The 21,185-nt window shown below is 38.1% G+C and overlaps 1 protein-coding gene across 7 annotated transcripts in view; it reads left to right on the top strand.

Annotated features, from left to right (window-relative positions):
* The window catches only part of LOC117239971 (teneurin-a), a 702,004-nt gene that overhangs the window by 663,681 nt on the left and 17,138 nt on the right, over nucleotides 1-21,185 (top strand). For 5 of the 7 annotated variants that reach the window (XM_033506078.1, XM_033505950.1, XM_033505814.1 and 2 more), the window contains 8 exons: nucleotides 5,213-5,332; nucleotides 5,920-6,563; nucleotides 7,553-7,766; nucleotides 11,537-11,801; nucleotides 13,200-13,330; nucleotides 14,109-14,255; nucleotides 14,808-15,015; nucleotides 21,075-21,101. In XM_033506078.1, coding sequence (XP_033361969.1) covers nucleotides 5,213-5,332; nucleotides 5,920-6,563; nucleotides 7,553-7,766; nucleotides 11,537-11,801; nucleotides 13,200-13,330; nucleotides 14,109-14,255; nucleotides 14,808-15,015; nucleotides 21,075-21,101 — 1,756 coding nt within the window. The remainder of the gene's footprint in view (nucleotides 1-5,212; nucleotides 5,333-5,919; nucleotides 6,564-7,552; nucleotides 7,767-11,536; nucleotides 11,802-13,199; nucleotides 13,331-14,108; nucleotides 14,256-14,807; nucleotides 15,016-21,074; nucleotides 21,102-21,185) is intronic. The other 2 variants (XM_033505890.1, XM_033505999.1) reach the window with 2 other exon arrangements.

Genomic DNA, 21,185 nt, shown 5'->3' with positions numbered 1-21,185 from the left:
TTCGCAATTCGAGGGTTAGCCATGGTTTCATCGTGATCGGTATACGGGTGCGCGTGTATATACGCATGCATGCGGAAGAGTGGCGGTCGTGTGACACACACGTAATGCACGTAGAAGGGGCGATTGGCGATCGACGCGAAACGAGGACGAAAACGACGCCACGGTTGCTCCTGATGCTCGCGAAATAAGGTCAGTTCACAGTTCACTGCAACTCAATTTCTAACGATAGTTACATAACGAGCAGCGTCGATCTCACGGGGACGCTCCTTCTTTTCCAGTTATTTCGCAGCGCACGGTATCCACAGCTAGAGTTAGTCGATTCCCATGCTCTCGCGTGCATAGTGCCAAGGGAGGTATATAGAGGTCGTATGCGTGCTTTTCCACGCGCGGACAGTAATTTGTCTGTCACCGCTGACGCGTGGAATCAAAGGGACGATGCTCGTAATTGGAGTTGCACGCTTGGTTCTTGGGGTTCGTTCGTTGTATCTTCTTTTTTTTCCCTCTATTTTTATTTTCTTTTTCCTTTTTTTTTTTTTTTTTCGACGAAGAGGTGGAAAGTGCATTGACGGCAGAGTGTGCGATGAAGTTGATTGAGAATTCTGATGGAGAATAAAGGTTGAATATGTATTTTAGTATCCTTTTTTAATTGCTAGTCGTGACAATTAAAAAAAAGGTGGATAGCAAGTTTTGGTACGCGCTTTTGGTAAGAGGTATCTGTTGCTTCTATTGTACTGTGTATGTGCGATCAAATGAAAAAAAATAATTTCTATTAATAGGAAGATAAGAGAGATTGGAAAAAATTGATCTTACCGTTAAATGCGCAATCTGACACCGAGTAGATTCTGTATACGCAACAGACAGACGATCTGAATGATCGACTACATGAACATCAAATAATCGGCATAACTAACAAAAACCGATGATACCTAACAAAAACCCAATACAGACAGATTTGTTAACAGACCGCAATCAAAAGTCGACCCGACAAATATACATATCAATCGTCGACGCGCTAATGGAACACGCTCGTGCAATGTCGTACATGTGAGAATTCTATTTGTCAGTCCATGAATTTAGCCGGATGACGCGGGAAAGAAAATATTAGCCGACATACAAATTACCGTTTCCATCGGTATGACACGGACCTCACCTACGATTGATCGGTTTTCGTCTCCGTAGATCACGCGACTTCTATACGCGAATGTTATTACGGATGCGATAAATCGAAGGAGTAGCGTCTTATTCTAATTACCTTATCATTGAATCTTTTCACTTTCTTTACATTTAAAATTTAATTCGTATTTGAATAACATAGAAACGTTTTGAATAATGTTCTTATTCGATCCCGTTAATTTAAAGGCTGAAAAGCGATTCGTTTTATCGAATAGGAGAACAACCCATAAGAATATAGAAATGTATATTTGTGCAAGGAAAATAGCAGATAGGTAGATATCGATAAAGAAAGCAGTAAAAAAGCAAATAAGCAATCGATCAACTAAGGAGCGATAGTTTATGTGGAAGCGCGAACGAAAGGAATTGTAAGCCAAAATCCATTTCTAGGCTGACGAGACTGAAATTGATTAAAATAATCAAACGAAAATATCGAAAAAGAAGAGAAGGAAAGTAAAGAAAAAAGAAAGAAGAGAAATAGACAAGTTAGTGAGAAATACTGATGAACAGAACGTGATTTTCTATTTGTTAGATTGTTCGAACGATGGTAATACGTTAATTCAATTAGCCAAGAGCACGGAGGCAACGAACGCGTTGATAAGCCAAGAGGTCGTTAGACACGTTGTATTGTAAGTGGTATGAGGAAGAACGGCAAAGGGGTGGGATGTTCGCTTTTAAAAAGTCTCGTTAACCCGCGTAATTAATTCGCTGCTGGCGGACGCGAACGCGGCCACCGGGACAGATAATTAATTCAGCCATGACAATTCTCAGCCGCGGATAAGGATTTTATTGTGAGATTCATTGTGCCGCTTTAAATTTGATCGAACTGCCCTCTCATTGTCTGGAAGAGACATTAATATAGGAAAATGAAGAGACGGATGTTTAGCGAAACTTGTGAGAAGTACAGGCGTTATCTGTGTTCATCGTACGAAAAGATCGAAGAATTAAGTTAACAGATTCATCATAATCTCGTGTTATTGCTTATCTTGTTGAATTACATAAATATCGCACGTAAGTATAGTGACCCACGTCTAATCGTTTTGCAAGCATCGGCAAAGTACGGTATTAGGAATTAGCTTAAGACAGTGAAAAATAACGAAAGTAATTAATGTAAAAATAGAAAAGAAAGAAAGTAAAAAATGTAAAAAAATATGGGGTATAATAATTTGGTATTATTACTGGTTATACACATATATTTAAAATGCGAAAAGATTAATGCGCCTGCGGATCCATTGAAGAAATATCACTTTGACAAATTAGGGGGATTCCTCTGGAATTAGGTTTATGATGCTATAGTTACGTACGGAGGGTATTTACGAGAGAGAATACCTGAAATTCAGGTCACCAATTTGGCTCGAATTTTGTGCAGAATTATACGTGTGTAATAATATCCGAAAAGTGTAGGGAGCAGCGTTCGAATTTTCTGGGAAATCGCATTTCAAGCTGTAAAATTTTTATGGTTAACAAGATTCTGTTAATTAAACGGTGGCATTAAATTAATCGAGCTTCGAAGAATCCCTTGTTTTAAACGTACTTCTCTCTGTGCTCGTAATTCCTTTCACGTTTTTTTAGTAGGCTTAAAAAATGTTTGAAACAATGATAACAATAATGATAATCATAAAAACACATTACTAAATTTTTGTTATATTTTTCACGTATAATTAAGTTTCTGTATTTTTTTTTTTTTTTTTTTTAATGATCTTTACGATTTACGTATTTTAATTGAAACTCTAACAAAACTCTAGCTAGTAGTTTTATCTATTTTCGTTAAAATTTACGTCCTCCATTCAATCTTCAGCTAATGTTTCGTTCATAAATACGTTGAGTATGTATATACAGACCGCCATGAAAGAGTATCGGGTGGCCTACTTCTTTTACAACCCCATTAATGTCGCGTTTCACATAAACAATATCGGCTTCTGAAACTGTATTTGTAGAATGTTACCGCAAATATGGCGAACGAAATACGTTAGCGGCGTTGTAATGAAGATCGTGCGTTGCCAACCGAACTGCAACTTACTACAACTGTTTATAACTAACTAGAATCACCGTTGTTTTGCAGTGAGAATTACTCATTCCACACAAACCATAGCCATATGCAAGAAAATTTACGGATTCGCGAAGAAAATTGCACATCAAACATATATGACACAATTTTTGCAATAAAAACAGTGTATACGTATATACAGGGTGGTTGGTAACTGGTGATACAAACGGAAAGAGGGTGATTCTACGCGAAAAAAGAAGTCGAAAACATAGAATAAAAATTTTTCGTTCGAGGCTTTGTTTTCGAGAAAATCGACTTTGAATTTTGGCTCGGTACGCGTGCACTTTATCGCGTCTCGTTATAACGGATCTCACTGTAGATCGTTGTCTCGATGGAAAAATTAAAAAAAATAAAAAGAATTTTTATTCTATATTTTCGACTTCTTTTTTCGCGTAGAATCACCCCCTTTCCGCTTGTACCACCAGTTACCAACCACCCTGTATATAAAAATAAAAACGTTTCGCATTACGTATACACGTAACATTCCTCCTATAACAAAAAGTTGGGTAGATCGACCAGAGTCGATGTTTTACTATTCCAATCATCGTTTCTGATAGTTACGTCTAGATTTTACCACCATAAAAGGTCGAAATCTATAAAGATCCTATGCACCTTCAACTTTCACACAAACGCAATTAAACTAAAACGATCCTTAGCCTAATCATAACCAACAGAAGGTAAAGTGTACCGACTGAGAATTCTATTCCTAAGAAGTAAAAAAAATCTACGGTTAAAAATAACAAAGAATTTGATAAAATACCGTAAAGTAGAACTTCGTAACCCGTTTGATCTTGAAGTAGAAAGAACGTACATTTTTATTGGCAAACAGGGAACTGGACCAATTACCAATGGCGGGTATTAAACGCAGAAACAGAGGCGCGGCCTTTGTCGTTCGGCTCGCCGCGCCGCCTTGAAAAGTTACCAAGGGTGGTCGGGCCGTGGAAATCTAGTGTCCCATCGTAATTCGAAAGCGATTATTCGAATTTATGAAGCCATTAGGACGCCACGGGACATTCCACCAAAGCTCTGTTCCTGATTCCTGGCGCAATAAAAGAGTCGCGTTACGGTGGTATTTTGTCTGAAGTGGCGGCCACCTACATTAAGAATATAACAAGCTGATTGCGTGCGCCTTTGTTGTATGAACGAAGCGTACGGTGTACGTGAGCGCCTCTGTGTATGTTTATAAAGAAAGCTGGCCGACGATGGCACCGTAAACTTTCTTACGATGTAATATCGCGGTGGTCCAGCAACGTGGAAATTCTCGCGATTGCGCCATTCTTTCCAAGATCGAGTGTTCTCCAGCGAAATGACGAATCTATGGCTCGTATCTTCCGATTGGCGCGCAAGCAGCTTGCGTTTAAATGGATAAATGTAAAACATGAAATGGTTGCTTTCTTATTTTACTCTTATGTATATATATAAATACTAAAAATATAATAATATAAATACTATAAAAATATAATAATATAAATAATATAAATATATAAATACTATAAATATTCTGGAATTGCTTTTCTAAAATAATAGGATTTTTATATTCCTCTCGAACGCAACGATTCGGTAGAACATCTTCCGGTTAAAATTCTTTGGTTCTCTTAGGTTTTCGTAGAAATGACGCGTAAGCAAAATTAAACGAAAATTCATGTTTTAGCGATACGTGAAAATACAAATACAAAGCCACCTTTAAACGAATAAAATAACTTTGACGTCTGCTCGTAAAACAAAAAGTGGCTCGATCAGTCGATATGCTTTTTAAAATCACGCGATCTGTGGAAACAAAGTTTTCATGTTCCATTCCACTTTGCCGTGTGTCGCTCTATAATACATATATCTCAAAGCTATTTTGAAAATTCAAACACTGTAAAAACATGATCAAGTAGAAAAAAAAATCTGTTTACTCTAAAACAGAACTGATCCTCCATATGTGTTATCGATATATCTCCTGTGAGACGTACGGTGTTTGATGTTAAAGGGGAAACTCTGTTTTCTTTTCAGCAGTGAGCTCCATGCGGCCGATAGACAGCACGAAATGCGTAGTGGTCCAAGACGTGAAGGCTGTCACTCATGAGAACGCGCACGTTCACGACCCGATATCAACGCAAATACCCACCGAAGGTAAATATCGAGCGGTATCAATTTGCATCCACTATGCATGATGTAAATACTCCGGCATACGACGTCTCGCGGTAATTGCTTTTGGGAGGCGTCTGCTACGTTCGAATGGCTTCCCCGGCCTGATATCGGCCGTCTCGTATATAACCATACAATGGCCACACTGAGAATAATATCGGTTCTGATGTGTAGCTACGTTCGTCGAGTTATGCTACTGGAACATTTGTCGCGAGACTAGGAGACTAAATAGCGCGGCAGACGTTTCCGCTTTGACCGTTAAAGTCGTTGAAGACACCATCGAAACAGAATACCCATATTTTCCTCGATTTGAATTTTGTAATCTTTATAAAAAAAAATGTCTACTTGAGGATGTGAACTCAATCACACAGTTATTCAATTATTATACATTTTCGAAAGAATATTCTGTACTCTCGTTCGTCGAATATTTTTCGTATCTTAGCTATCCAAATAATATCTTTGTATTTTCACGTTCACATAAAGAGGAAACTTTAAGATACTTTTACTCTAAAATACGTAAAATTACGCTTAATAAGAGCTCAGAACGTAATCGAATTGCTACTACTACGCAGAGTCGCTGCCGACGAGCACGGCAGAGCACTCGAGTGCGTCGGACAGTGCCGGGGACCAACAGAGTGACCCTCAGATTCAGCAATCAGCACAGCAATGGCCGGCGGTGCTCGAGCTACAGGCATACAACGTGGCTCACTCGGCTGTGATCTCGCCTTACCATTTCTGGAACACCGAGTTCCGGAACAAGCAGCCCGCCTTCATCCGACTGAACCTTACTCTACCCTGGGGCGCGAACTTCGCCGTCTACGGAAGACGAAACGTCGCTCCGAGTGTCACGCAATACGATTTCGTAGAATTCGTGAAAGGTGGCAGAGTGGATCATAGGCTGAAACGAGACACTAGCTCAGAGGCTGTCAGTTTCATGAAAACAGCTGCGACTGAAGCGCGATCTAGCGACAATCGGTCGTACCAACATGTGCTGATCAAAAGAACGATCGTAGAGCCGATGATGGTGAACGTTAGCCTGCTACAGTATCTGGATACCGGACGTTGGTTCCTTTCGGTGTATAACGACGAGTTGCAGCCATACAAGGTCACCCTGGTCGTGACAGAAGCCGAGGGGGTATCGACTACCTGCCCCAACGACTGTTCTGGAAGAGGATCCTGTTATCTTGGAAAGTGTGACTGCATCGATGGCTATCAGGTGTGTATCCTTAGGTTTCTTCGAAGACTGCCGCGAGGTTAAGAAGGTTAGGAACTTTTAGGGTGGTAAAGTTAATGAAATACATGAAAAAAATCTAGTTTTAATTGAAAGAACAGAAGGAAAAAAGATAAAGAATCAAAAGTTGTTTATCTTTTAAATAACTTTAACCTCACATTCTATCTTCTTAATGGTATGTTTCAGTACGTTCGATGCTTGTATAATATATTATGTGTACTGTGTGCTAAATTTGTGTCGAATCATTGACCTGTACGTTGTGCCGCTCCCCTGTTAGCCTCAACTGATGAGGTGAATACCTGTTATATAACAGGCAAGGTGGGGTCACTTTAATCGAGATCAAGTGGACAGGTAGAATATACGCTTCAGCTGGATAAATATATAACCACACTTACATTAATGTTACGTTAATTGATTACGGAACTGCGAACATTAATACATGTAATAAATTGCTGTTTATCTACCCACGTGCATATAAGCAGAACATTTCAAAAGAACACGTATGGTTCCGGCTAGGGATTAATTATTTTATAGGTAACATGAAAAACATTTCAACGTAAATTTCTTAGTTGCAATTATCTTTATTAATTACTAGTTTTTAGAAAGTGAAAAAAAGAAAAAATCTAAAGCACTAGTTCGAAAATCGTAAAAATGAGAATTCACGATCGTACATAATCGTCGTATTTCAGTCTCGACATAATACCGACAATCATTCTAAAGAATAACAGTCTTTTGCCATCCAATACCACAATTTCCTAGACCCACTGTCACAAATCTTGCACATAGTCGCAGGAAATCACCTCGAACGATTCAATTTGTCCATCAACCTCCTTCACGTAGCGATTCGAAAAGAATTACACAGCGATCGAAGCGATTAGATCGCGAAATGGTGTCGCTAAACTCGCTCGTCGATCATATTTATGGGAGAGCAGAGAGAATGGAAGATAATAGAAGAGAATCGATGAAAATTTCAGGGGGCCGATTGCAGTAAGAGCGTGTGCCCGGTGCTGTGCTCGTCTCATGGACAATATGGTGGTGGTATGTGCCACTGCGAAGACGGCTGGAAAGGTGCCGAATGCGATATACCATTAGGAGACTGCCAAGTTCCTGATTGCAATCAACACGGACAGTGCGTTAGAGGATCGTGTGTTTGTAATCCTGGCTGGAAAGGCTCCTTCTGCGACGAACGTAAGTTAAAAACGTGTCTGGCTATTATAGATACTTAGTAGTTACTTTAATACAATTTAAAGCTCAGATTGGAATCAGCAAACAGTTTTAAAGTACTCGCTGCTTCTGTTATCGATTGAAACGTGGAAAATGTTTGCAACGATTCACGAGAAGATTGTCAGCAACACGATTTTCGTAGGAAAGCGAATAATTTAAAAATTTTCTAACAATTTTAATGACAGCGCTAAAAGATACGGGAAGCTAAGTACAAAAATTTAAATACAAATTTAAGCATCATAAAAAATACTCGAATTTCATAATGGAATGGCCTAATAAAAATGCTAATGATCTTAGTTGCGTAAAAAAAGAAGAGAAAAGGTATACGAGGGTAAGGCGAAATACGGAGTGTATAAGCGAAGTGCGGAGAACAGTGGAGTTCAGTTAGGCGAACGATCCAAGTCTGCGTTCGACGTCTAGTAACGACCCCTTAAGACCGATTGTTTAATCGGCTTCTCGCTCACCCTCGAATTACCAACGTTCTTGGCGATAAAACCGTGCAGAACTTACTTTCGCCTAGCTGCGAGCCCCCTGGAACGCAGGGTGCACGTCTATGTGATCTGGATTAAGATTGACATTGATAACGACACTGATAAGACAAGATTGACATTCTCAAAAAAAAAAAAAAAAAAGAAAAAAAGAGAAGCAAAATATTCATCAACGAAAAGATTTATTGCAATTAGTTTATTAGATGATTAGCTCTTTTTTGATTAGCTCATAGTTAGTAATGCATTTTTCAATTTAATGGTACTGTCACTGTATTACACCTATCTCAGGACTTAAATATGTGCAAAGCTTGAGTTTGTTTCGCTTAAAAGCATCTTTGTGTAATAGATGTAAAACAAAAAAAAAAAAAAAAATAAAGAAAAGAAATACCGCGAAACATGGAATGTAAATGTGGCCTTAAAACGGGACAGATGATCCAACTTTTGAGTTCATTAACGGCGACATTATGGGCAGAATGTGTACGAGCATGCGCACAACATCGCGCCATATTTTAGCGTTAAAAATGAGCAGCGGAAACGCGAATGCCTCTCCGACGAACGTTTACCTCTCGTCTATTTCTGCGTCGGATGTTGTTTCTTCATATTTGTCACACCGCCATTAATTTCCCCATAATTCAACCGTACGTCCTGCCCTCTACCGTACACCACTATCCGGACAGATTCAAGGTATTAGTAATGCACGTTCCCTCATCCGCCAGGCGAGCGTATACCGTATGCCTCTGTGTATAACCTATAATTAATGCACGTTCTCTCGTTGAATTTACATATGGGTCAACCATTGCGGCAATTCAACCGGGCGATTAGTTTCGTCGTATTTAATGGTCGTTTTAATCCTTTCGACGAGCATCTTGCTATTGTTTTTGATTTAGTGTAACTGTGTTCAAAAAGGAACATTGTAGAGACGTTTAACGTTACGATCCCATTAATCTTACTGCGGTCTACAAATTTTTATATCCTAACCTTGCTCTCGTTTTAACGAACAAAAAGATCTTCTGTATTTTAAGAGAGACTTTAAACGAATAAACAATGAAATTAGTATTAAAATAGAACTTTTAGAGACAATCGAAGAGCTGCAAGTCAGTCTATTGCTATTATTCTATAAAACAACAGTATTCTGTATTTATCGTTAATTATAGTTTTTCAGTTCATGAACGATAATGAAATACTTTTAAAAGTCGAAGCACGTGAATAAAGCTAGATACGTATACAATATCTTATTCTTTATAACTACTATCATTTACACCACTATAATTTTCAATCCGTCGATTGGAATTAGAATTACAGTTTAGAATTACAATTACAGTTTGCTACTTGTAAACCTTTCGCATCTTTCCGTTTAATGATATATTTCAGGAAGGAATAAAATTTGAGTTAAACGTCTTGAAAGTGTTCTTTGTTAGACCCATTCCACGGAAGCGGGAATGGAAAAATGACGTTGTTGGAACGAATGGGGAAATTATTCGCGGGAAAGGAGACGCTTTGTCTCTGACACCCTTACGATTTCATCATAACGCTTCTTTCTCTATAATTCTTCAACAAACGATGGGATATATTCGTTTCATATTAAGATCTCGCGTTGGTACCGCGATGCAGAATGCATTTGTTCGATGATTAGGTTACTAGAATTTTTGTCTCCGACACAGACCAAAGAATCTGTAGCATTCGGAATCGTAACATTTCCAGTGTAATTTTATAACATAGAGATTATCCGATAACTTTGTTCTCGCAAATGAAACTGCTTTTTTATTTTGAATCGCTCATTAATGCTTTTAATTATTTCACGATGTTATCAATGGCAACTATATGACACACTGGTGGCTTTTTCTGGTATATGTCATTAACGAAGTTTGAATATTTTAAGCGTTCATATTAATAACAGTTTCCAAAACTGGTCGAACTTCGTAGATTAGTTTTACCCTGGAAACTGGAGCCTCAATAGGTAGAAAGAGTACGTGTCGCGTAATTTTAACGCGAGTCTCTTTACACACAATTACATTGGTCCTCTGCAATAATGTCGATTATCACTTCACATAGAAGTCGCTTTTATCGTGTACTTCAGCGTTGTTAATTACATTTCACGGAGTACCATGTAGCTTTTATAGCTCCACAAAAAGGCATAATTAACGTTTACTGCATGATTATTATCATCATTCTACTCTTCGCTTCCTATAGTACCAACCAAAAACATGATAAAATGCATTCTTGTTGATATCTTCGTTTCAACGAAACTTTATAAGTAAAATGAAAAAAACCGTTCTTCCCCTGCAATCTTCATATTTATAGAACATCTTACACAATTTGAATAATGCAGCTGCCTCTCTTTTGTTACACATCTTATTAAAAAAAAAAAAAGGCTAATGTGATTTTTCTAAGAATAATCTGTTTCCTTATTGCTTCACTCTGTATAAAAATACCAATGTATCGCAGCGACAAACATGCCAATATATCAGTCGGCAAACACTGAGAGATCGCGTATAACCGGCCCCATACGATGCAAATGGCAACGTGCATCCCGCCGCCAAGGACGCTTCGGAATTAAGTTTCATAATTTCCCCGGGGCAGCTGGGATCCGCGGGAATAATGCAATTGTCCCGATGCCATAATTTAAAAAGTTGGTCCATTCGTCGGTGCCCAGGGCGCAATCACCGTCGACAGACCGGAAGATGCCTCGTGTTCTTAAAAACAATGTTAAGCGTATTCATAGCAGCAAGAGGTCATTGCAGAAAATTCGAGATAGTTGTCATATATGCCAGTCCGGTACGGTGAAGTTTGTTAATAATACGCGTGATTCGGCAAGGAAATATTTGTTGGTAGATTGTTGGGTTAGCTTCAAGAATTTCAGTTTCACCGTTCAGGTGCAAGTAGTTGTTTGGATAAAGTCACAACCACTGTTGGACGCTTAAAGTTGAGCAAATTTTACCTGAGCTTTTTAAATATATACAACAGAAAGTTGTATGCCATCTTATCTTTAATTATCAAAAAGTGATGACAGTAAATTTGTACAATATTGTACGATTAATAGAAACGACCTATATTTTTAAAATATATATTTTTATTATAATTTAATTATTTTAATATTAGGAATATATTAAAATATATTACTGAAATTTAAATCTATTTCGGATCATATAGACCCGATGAGAACGGCAAGGTTTACTAGTAAACATAAATTAATATAGCAAATATAACTTACAATGTAAAATAAATGTAATTAACAATAAATTACAGCTGATTGTTCGGATCCAAACTGCAGTGGTCACGGCGCCTGCGTTGCTGGCAAATGCTATTGCAAAGCAGGTTGGCAGGGTGAAAGGTGTAACCAGGTCGACCAGCAGGTGTACCAATGTCTGCCTCGTTGCTCTGACCACGGCACGTACGACCTCGAATCCGGAAGTTGCGTCTGCGAGGGACACTGGACCGGTGTAGATTGTTCGCAACCAAGCTGTGGCCTCGATTGCGGACCACACGGAACCTGCGAGCAGGGTCTTTGCAAGTCAGTACACGTTGTATAGCGCTACACTACTACCACATGTTTCCCTGTCGTCCTTTATGGGTCCTTCGCGAATTTGAATTGGGTTACCTGGACGCGTTTCCGTATTCAGTAGGAAAAGTGATGCGTATCCTTCTGGCCTTTGCTCTTTAACCTCGTTCCTCGCTGTGTGGGTTAAGTCAGCAAGATTTATTTTATCGCGATTTCGGTTACATATCGTGTAACTTTTCGGGTATTTGGCAAGAGGAATTTTGCGAGGGTTAGAGGGCTCATATTGAAATCATTCCTAGGTAATTTCCAATTCTTAGAAATAGAATTTTAAATGAGTTTACGTGAGTTAATATTTCTGTTTGCATGGCAAACGAATATTATAAACGTTGCCGATCCTTCGTTCATTAATTTATAAAACAGAATTTTAGCAACTTGGAAATTGCTCCGTTATTTTATTTTTTTACACAGAACCTTAATCGAGATTACAATATTTCTTTCTTCCTCCGGTCAAGCTATTTTCTTTATTCCAACATTCCCGTCTTCGGAATCCTGTTCCACGAAACGCCAACTTTCACAACAGTCTGATTAATTCAGATCCATCTACTCTTCACTTAAAATATACCTGGAAGACATTCAAAGATTCTTCGACCGAGTTTATCACGACAAGTTAGCAACGGTTAAGAGAGAAAAAAAAAAAGGGGGAGAAAAATCGTAAAGTGTTGGAATCCTAAGCAGGGACAAGGAGAGGAGGTGGCGTTAGAGCGTAGAGGCTAAAAATGAGTAAATTGCCGACGAGATCGGAGGCAGGAAAGTCGAGGCTAAGGAGGTGAAAAATTGCGAGAAAAAGGCTCTATCTTAGGGGTGGCCGCCAACTTATCACTACTCGAAGGACCGCCCTACCTTCCCGACGTTCCTTTGTCAGAATCAAGGACACGAAAGAAGATCTCCTTTCTCATATTCTAAAGTTGACGCCTTTCTCGTCTCCCTCTCCCCTCTTGTCCCGTGAAAGAGCGTCCGTAAGCGCAAAAAGTTCCCACCGCGGCAGGACGAGTTCGGAACTTGCCGGAATCCGTGTCTTTTTCCCGCTTTCCTGAAGGGTTCCGCGCGGAGGAAATCAATTTTGCATTTGGACGATAAAGCTGAGCGCATTTTTCTTCAGAAATTGTGCAGGACGCCTTCGGAACATTGGTCTTGAATTGTATATGTTGAGCCTTCAAAAGCTGATTTTCGCTTGTCTCTGAGGAAGAAGATTACAAATTTGATAAATAGTTGGATATGATGGCATCTAAAAATTGATGTCAATATTAAATTGGCAAACGTTATTAACGTAACGTAAATTGAAGTAACGATAGACTGCAGGAAAAAAAAGAGGTCTGGAGTTTGAGTATCTGAAAGGTATGTGATTTTTAGGTGCAACGACGATTGGACTGGAACCAAGTGCGATCAAAAACCGTGCGATGCACGCTGTGCGGAACATGGCCAGTGCAAGAATGGAACTTGCGTTTGCAGTCAAGGATGGAACGGGCGACATTGCACGTTGCGTAAGTAAAATATTAATGGCATCGCCGGTGACGCCGTTTAAATTCATGATCTCTCCATTTTTTCCCATGGAATGGTAATTGTAAAACGTTGATGTAATCGCGGATCAAGGACTTCGGATATTCAATGTCATTACTTTGTTATTTTTATTACTGTTATTACTGTTATATTATCGTTATTGATTGTTTCCGATGTTACTCGTAATTAGGGCAGTAGATTCGAAAAATGATATCATTCTAAAGATAGATTGTATAAGAGTAAAACAACGTAGATGTAGGTATAAAGAGACTTAAGTAGAGGAGGTCGATACTTTGTCAGACAGAGCAGTAAGAAACTATCGTTTAATAATAATTTAATAAAAACAAGTAGAAATGATTTTCAAATAACAAATAAGTGCTATCCCAGTACTGTTATTTCTCTTATTTTTATATAATTATTTATGTATTTTTTTAATTACCTAAAATTTCACTTACTACGTTATACAACTATGTATGTATGTATGTATGTATATACTGTAGGATATTGTTAGGAGTATTGATCGATCGAAACTATATTTCACTCAAATAATTTATATTGTAACGTTATATCAACCAAATGTTAATTAAAACTATACAAGAATCGTTCCTATCGAAAAGTTATTTCCTCTATCGCGAGATATATTCTTTCATGGAATCACATGTATCGTTTATTCTCCCAACACGGGGCTAGTATCGATTTTCAATTAGCTCCGATCGTTGCCCGATATCTTCAATTAAAACATTCACGCCGTTCCCTTGACAGCTGGATGCGAGAACGGATGCAGTCGCCACGGACTGTGCACTCTGCAAGATGGCGAATACAGTTGTGGATGTTCAACCGGCTGGGCGGGAAGGGATTGCAGCATACGACTCGAAATGGAATGTAATGACTTTATTGACAACGATCAGGGTGAGTGTATAAATATTATAAGTAGAAAGAAATGGTAATAGAAGGAACAGAAGATTATTAGACCAAAGCAATTATAATCGTGTAATTTTTCATGATATATACTTTTTCTACTGCTTTACTATTTCACCTATTTTGATCTAACCTAAAAAAACGAAGGCAAATATTTATAGAAAATATAGGTGTCTCATTGTGGAACAGCCTTAAAGGCTATTCAAATATTTTCTATTACAGTAATATCTAATTTTTTCCTACTGCCCTGAAGATTAAAAAATGTTTTAAATTTCGACGGAAGATTCAAAGACTGTAGTGATATTAAATACACGTTCTTTTGATACGTTACAAATTCCTAAAGTTCCAAAAACTTCTAAGGCGATTTCACAATTCCTATAGAATTCCAATAAAATTGCGAACTTCCTAAACAGCTCTAACAAAGCTAAAAAATACCTGAAGAATTTCAATAAAAATCGAGTTTTATCCAAAATTAAAATTAAACGATAATTTCTTAATATGTATATTCAGCGAACGTTTGATATAAGAAGTAATGTTTCTTAGATGGCATGATGGACTGTTCTGACAGCGAGTGTTGCTCGCACGCAGCTTGCGCAGAGCATATCATGTGCCTTACTAGTAATAATCCCGTGGACGTCCTTCTCCGCAAACAACCGCCCAGCGTGACCGCGTCCTTTTACCAGCGCGTGAAATTCCTCGTTGAGGAGAACAGCGTACAAAGCTACGCTCATATGAACGAGTACACCGAAAGGTAAGATCGACCACTTCTTCTCACACGGTTCTACATTCAGTCAATCATTCTAATATTTATAGAGGAACGCTTAGTTATATATACTTTATTTTTACGACGTCTAACAGGATATAATTGCGTTTAGAAGAACGAGCGAGTCGTTGACATGACATCAAGTGCATTGAATTTTTCTTCAGCTTCTAAGAAAAATCTCTTTCATTAGCTGATTCAATAGAGAAATTGTATTAATTACATCGGTGACAAGCAAGAAGGGACATGAAAGGGAAGGTTTGAATGTGTCACAGACTTTTACAATTTTGTAATCGGAGTTAATTAGTGGAAATATTTGAAAGTTGAAATGTATATTTGAAGTTGTCAGAGAATAGAATGTTTGTCTTTGTAATTAGTAGAAACTACTTGAAATTTAATTCCATGTTAAATAGAGGGTTTAATTTATCCTTGAAATATTAAAAATATTCCATTCTTTTATTGCATTAATGTATTTGTCATTGACACATATGCATACCATGGGAGAATCTGTGTATTTTAAATATTCGAAAAGAAAATATATTTTTTAAATTAGCATTGCCACATCTCTAGAAATTGAAAAATATAAATAACCGGTCGGAATGTTTTATTTAATAATAACGAATTTCTTCGATCTTTAAAACTAGATACTGCAGGAAACATTCAATTGTTCCCCCTTTCGAGTATCCAACGGGATAAAATGGAAAAATCTGGGAAAGATTAATTTTCAATCATAACAACGTCTGGCTCGTTCGATAGTCGTCGATACTTACACGTACCGTTTAACTAATGAAAAAGAAAAGAAAAGAACAAACAGAAAAAAAGAAACGTATAGCATAGCTGCGTATCATAGTTTCTGGCCTTTTACATTTTTCGAATGCGTTTGACATATTACGCGGCTGTTACTTTCCTCGTTTTTATCATCCACGAGAACTGCGCAGATCATTGATTTCATTCAGAAGGGACATTGTTTTTGTTTACCCGTACGGTACGTTAACGATGTGTTTCACGTAAAAAAAAAAGCCCGAAGAATATATGTATACACATATGTGCAGTATGTGTTATATATACATGCAAAAAAAAAAACGTGAGAGAAGCACATCGTATCATTCGAGAAGCGTAACGTGTCTGATCACACACGGACGATGGTTCCGCCAAAGAGTTTTGTTTACGTGGTCCATTTTTTCCGACGAAGCTTCACGATGGGGCAAAATAGTAAAATACCATAGGAAAATCGTTCGTTGCATAACTTTCGGCAATCTCCCCTTTCGTATCGATCTGTTACGATAAAATTATCAAAGTTCTAAATTGTTCTTCAAATATTACATGGATTATTAAAAAAAGAAAAAGGAAATATTTTTTATAGCGATTTATATACTACAATAGTTGTCAAATATTATTACACTTCAGTTTACAAATATTTGTCTTTAGTCGTTTTGCTTTTTTTTCCTTTTTTTCTCCAAATATATCGAAACATAGAAGATCACAACGAGAAAGGAATTATTTAAGGGAATTGTTTCGTTGTTAAACTGTTTTCTTGCACTCGAGAAGCGTTTTCCCCATCGTGAGCAATTTTTCAGTGTCGAAAAAAAGAGTGGAAAAGAAGAAAAAAAGATTGAATCAGATTTACTTGCACCGCCATGCCAAACAATCCGGTATATCCGTGACAGCTGAATTATCAAGAGAGCCCCCGGTGGGTGACAACCCTGCCAACCCTCTAACCATCCTATTCCTCGTGTTTCACCCTCTCCCTCCCCCGAATGCCGAACGCGTCAGTGATCATCTCGGAAGCATTGTCGATCAAAGGAGCTTCCTCGCGTGCATCTGATATTAATTGCTAGCAGTTTAGTCCTGTTTCATGCCACGCTATGAATCTTGTCTCGCGAGCTGAATTCGCGAAGGTTCTTCCAAGCAATCGCGTTTTGCAAATCTTCTTCACCTTATGAAACTAAATCGTTGATATTTGCTTTAGTAACTTATTGTTTGATAAAATAACAAAAATATGTGTTTTCTCTGTGTCTTAAGAATAGTGAAAGGGTTTTGATAAATGGGTTTCAAAACTGTTTGCTTTGCTGAATAGCTAGGGAATTTGAAATAGACGTAAAGCGAACATAGGGTGAAACGAGAGAATAAAGCTATCTAGTAACTTTATAAGTAACCATATAGGATAAAAATTACTTTACGTGCAGTTTCAATGCTATCCAATCGTCGCCTACCGTTGCAACAAACGAATTTTATCCTATTGTTAAGTTAACCTAATTTTGTAACTTGCCAATATTATAAATATAGCTTTGCGAACAATCAGCCTCGGAGATGATGCCCCAGCGTGTATTTTGAATGAACTAAATAATTATAGAACTCCTTTTACTGAAACCCTTCGCTCAATTTCAAGACGTATAATACGCTTCGAATCCATCTATTAACTCAACAAACCAATGTTTTATTTTCCAAGCGTTGGTAGAATTATCCTTTGTGTCACATAGCCTCCGAAATAAAGAAACCATTCTGTTTACGAACAGTATATTCATCTGTTCCCTGTAACATGTAGATAAAGGAGTAATAACTTCATGGAAGTATATCGCGAATATACGTCACTTTGGTAATTCGATAAGCGAATAAAAGCGAGAAATTTGATCGGGCGCGTTCACGGTCAGCATCCTTTGTTCGACACTGATGAAGATTTGCTCGGGACGCGTGCTGACCGACGCATCGGAGCGGCAGCGAGCGTATTTCGGGGGATTCGTGTATTTTGTCTAGTGTTTATCCTCTGTGTGTACCCTTGCCACCACCAGATCACCATTCACCCTACAGCCGAAGACCGAAAGAGGCTCCGTTCTACGTACAGACTGTGAAGTACAGACCAAAATTCTGTCGAAAGAAAAAAAAAAAAAGACAGAAAAAAGATGAAAAAGAGACAAAGAAATTGAAAAAAAAAGTCTGCACACGGAGAAAATATTCGAGAGAATGAATTTTCGGTATTCTCGGTCGGTTAGTGGATTAAGTTATCCGTGCGAAGTTTTTTCTTTTTTTTTTTTTTTTTCAATATACAGCTTCTAGGCATCGCGTTGTTCCGTAAAACAAGCGCGTCATACGAACAGAATAATACTTAACCTTTGAACGGTAACGCGATAAGCAGACCGTGTCGTTTTCCAAATTTCTCTTGTGACTTACCAGCTATTTCGGCCATTTGTTTAAGCAGTTCACCGACAATGGGAGATTCATAGATAAAGCGCACGAGGGCGGTCGAGTCGCGGTTTTTATCCGGAGATATTTTGATACAAATATCAGACTACAATCTGTTGTTGCTTTTTCTTGAATTATTTTAGTACGAGGGAACATCGATAGAAAGAAACAACGAATTCCGAGAGTCGATCGCCCACGAGTAAAATTATTACTAGAAATGGTAGACACAAGTTTGAAATCTGCCGCGGTTCGGTCGCTTTTCTCGCGCGTCCACTAGCAGTTCAACACCACGAAATCGAACGTTCTGCGTATGATACACGATAGTTCCGTGTGTGTCCGAGAAAGAGACGTACGGAGAGCGGAACGGAAGTTTGTTTGGTCCTGTTGTAGCGCCCATTGTTTCGTCGCGGTATTGATCACCGACTTTCTCCGAGCACCCTTGCTGCCGCCTTGAAACGCTTCTTCCACTTCGATCCACATGGATAAAATTTTGTTTCTTTTTTTTTTTTTTTGTATGTGCTTTACATACGCAACTACTCTGCTTGGGAGGCTACGCGTACGTGTTTCACCGGTCGAAAGAATGGTATAAGCTTTGTACAGTCTGCATTTAAAACGCTGTTAGAATTACAATCTCTTTTTATGGTGAGGGCACTTTAATTGACTAAAGGATACGAAATTAATATGTAAATTATGGTTGGAGACGAGAATGATTCTTTGTAAATAAAACATGTCAACGCACGAGAAACAAAATTGTTATAACCAGACTGTCTGTTTTTGCATTTGATTAAAACGGTTTTTATTTCGTATTTTTTACTTAGATTTTTATTTAGTTATTTCGGAGAGAAAATTTGAACTTTGACAGAAGGACGTACTTAGAAAGATATGGTAACTAGATGAAAAACATCCTGATTAAATATATAAATATTTTGTGTAACGAACAAAGAAATTGTGGTTTACAAGATAATTCTAGGAACTGAGGTAAACTTTTCTACTTACAATTAGTGAAAGCATAAGAAAGTGGTAGAGAAAATATTTGTATAATAACATGAGCTTTATTTTTCTTCAAATTCACAACATTGCAACCTACATCTTCTATCGTTTTTTTTTCTTTTGCTTAGTTTAAACATTAATTCTATTCCAAAATTTCATATATTTATTAATACATATTACATGAAGGAATTTTATTTGACCTTATTTGTTCTTTTTATGACAATCATTTGAATGCTGATGTAAAACATGAAACCCCTTGTGAATTATTTGCTTTTTAACATTTATCTTTGATACATTTACACAAATATAATAATTTGCTGAATTGATAATAAAATTCACTTAAAAATGGTGGCAATATATAATTACATACATAAAATCAAATGCACGAATTTCGTTAAACTTGACAGAATCATCTTCTATCGTTTTTTCAAGCTTTCATAAATGAGTTACAATCAATTTTAACGTTTCGAAGTACTTTTAATATCAACATTTATTAGTTGAAAATTCAGGACAGTCACGATCAATCAGATAACTTCTATCAAATATTCAGTCATCAATCAATCAATATCAATATTCAAAATTCCCGCCAAGGCGAAGCATACTCGTTTCTTAACTTTGATTTATCTCTACATAGAATCACCGTTTTCCAATCATACTACGGTAACTACTTTCTCCTTTCTGGAAAATATATAAAATTAAAAGGTGTAGAGTAGGACTTGCAGTTTGTATCATAGTATAAAATTAATTTGGATCATTCGCGAAGCGAAAGAAAGAAAGGGTCGTTTTTTATGAAACGACCCAGAGAACGCTAATTCTCCCCACCACTTTCAATGGAATCTCGAGCGTACAGACTGCATACAAGTATCCCGGTGAATCAGAAATTCAGGTTGGCATCGGGATTGCTCGGACAGAGCGTAATCAATATTCGAAGATCGTCTGCCAACATGGCAGTCCAAGCTCCGATGGAATCTCTCCTCATTGTCAGTTCGAGGCTCGGCTTCGATGAGCGACGCGATAAGAGGATCCTTCGTGCGACACCCGTTACTCGTGACTCCCTCGATACGGGACGAATCTCGAATCGACGTCGATGTTGGATTCCAAACGAAACGACGACGGCCATGTCTCGTTAACGCGTGTGCAGTACCCGTTCCAAATGCATCGATCACGCGAAGACGCGCTGGAGCTCTCCATCTCTTTCTCTCTTTACTCTGCCTTTATATATTACATATACATATATATATTTACTTATATATGGATATTATTATATATACATACATATATATATATATTATATACACGTGTATAATCGTCGTATATATACAGATGTGTGTGCGTAGTTTCCAACTTGTGTCTGTCACGTGTATTACCACTCTATGTTGGATGAGTCTGTGAGTGACTGCGTTCATGTTGCGTGACTGGCGAAGATCGCGTGTGTGATGGGTACGCTTGATTAGTGTGTGTCTACGTCTATTGTTTCTGTAACGGCGTGCGGAACATTGCGATAGAGCATTCGATTTTCGCCGCGAGATTCGCGCGTACACGATCAAACTTGGCGCGAACGTGCAATGGGGTGGGGGAGATGTCTAGAGTCGTGTAGTGGGGATGAACCTTCGGAAGTTAACCTCCGATCGAAACAATCGTAGAGGGGGAATCGAGGTTCGCTATATCGAAACGGTTATGCCGCGATGGCGCGAAAATTTGAAATACATAGATGAAAAACGATGCAAAAGAAAGGGAATAAAGTCAATAAGGTATGATTATGCGAAATAGACGATTGCTCGCGCAATGCTGCGTACGCGCGTCCGTTTTTTTGCCCGCAAACGCGGGTTCTGTGACCGTGGTAACGCCCTTTCTTCTCGTTGGTTTTTTCCCACACGTAGTACGTTCTGGAGTTCCTTTACACCGCGGTAAGTTGCAGCTCAAGCTCTCTCGCTAATCGTTCATTAATCCAAAAGAAAAAAAAACAGAATTTTTTTTTTTTAATGAAAGAA

This window comes from Bombus vosnesenskii, unplaced genomic scaffold (genome assembly GCF_011952255.1).
Source record: "Bombus vosnesenskii isolate JDL3184/JDL3185 unplaced genomic scaffold, Bvos_JDL3184-5_v1.1 scf7180000013262, whole genome shotgun sequence".
NCBI classification, from domain to species: domain Eukaryota; kingdom Metazoa; phylum Arthropoda; class Insecta; order Hymenoptera; family Apidae; genus Bombus; species Bombus vosnesenskii.
This window is presented reverse-complemented; position numbering and strand designations above follow the sequence as displayed.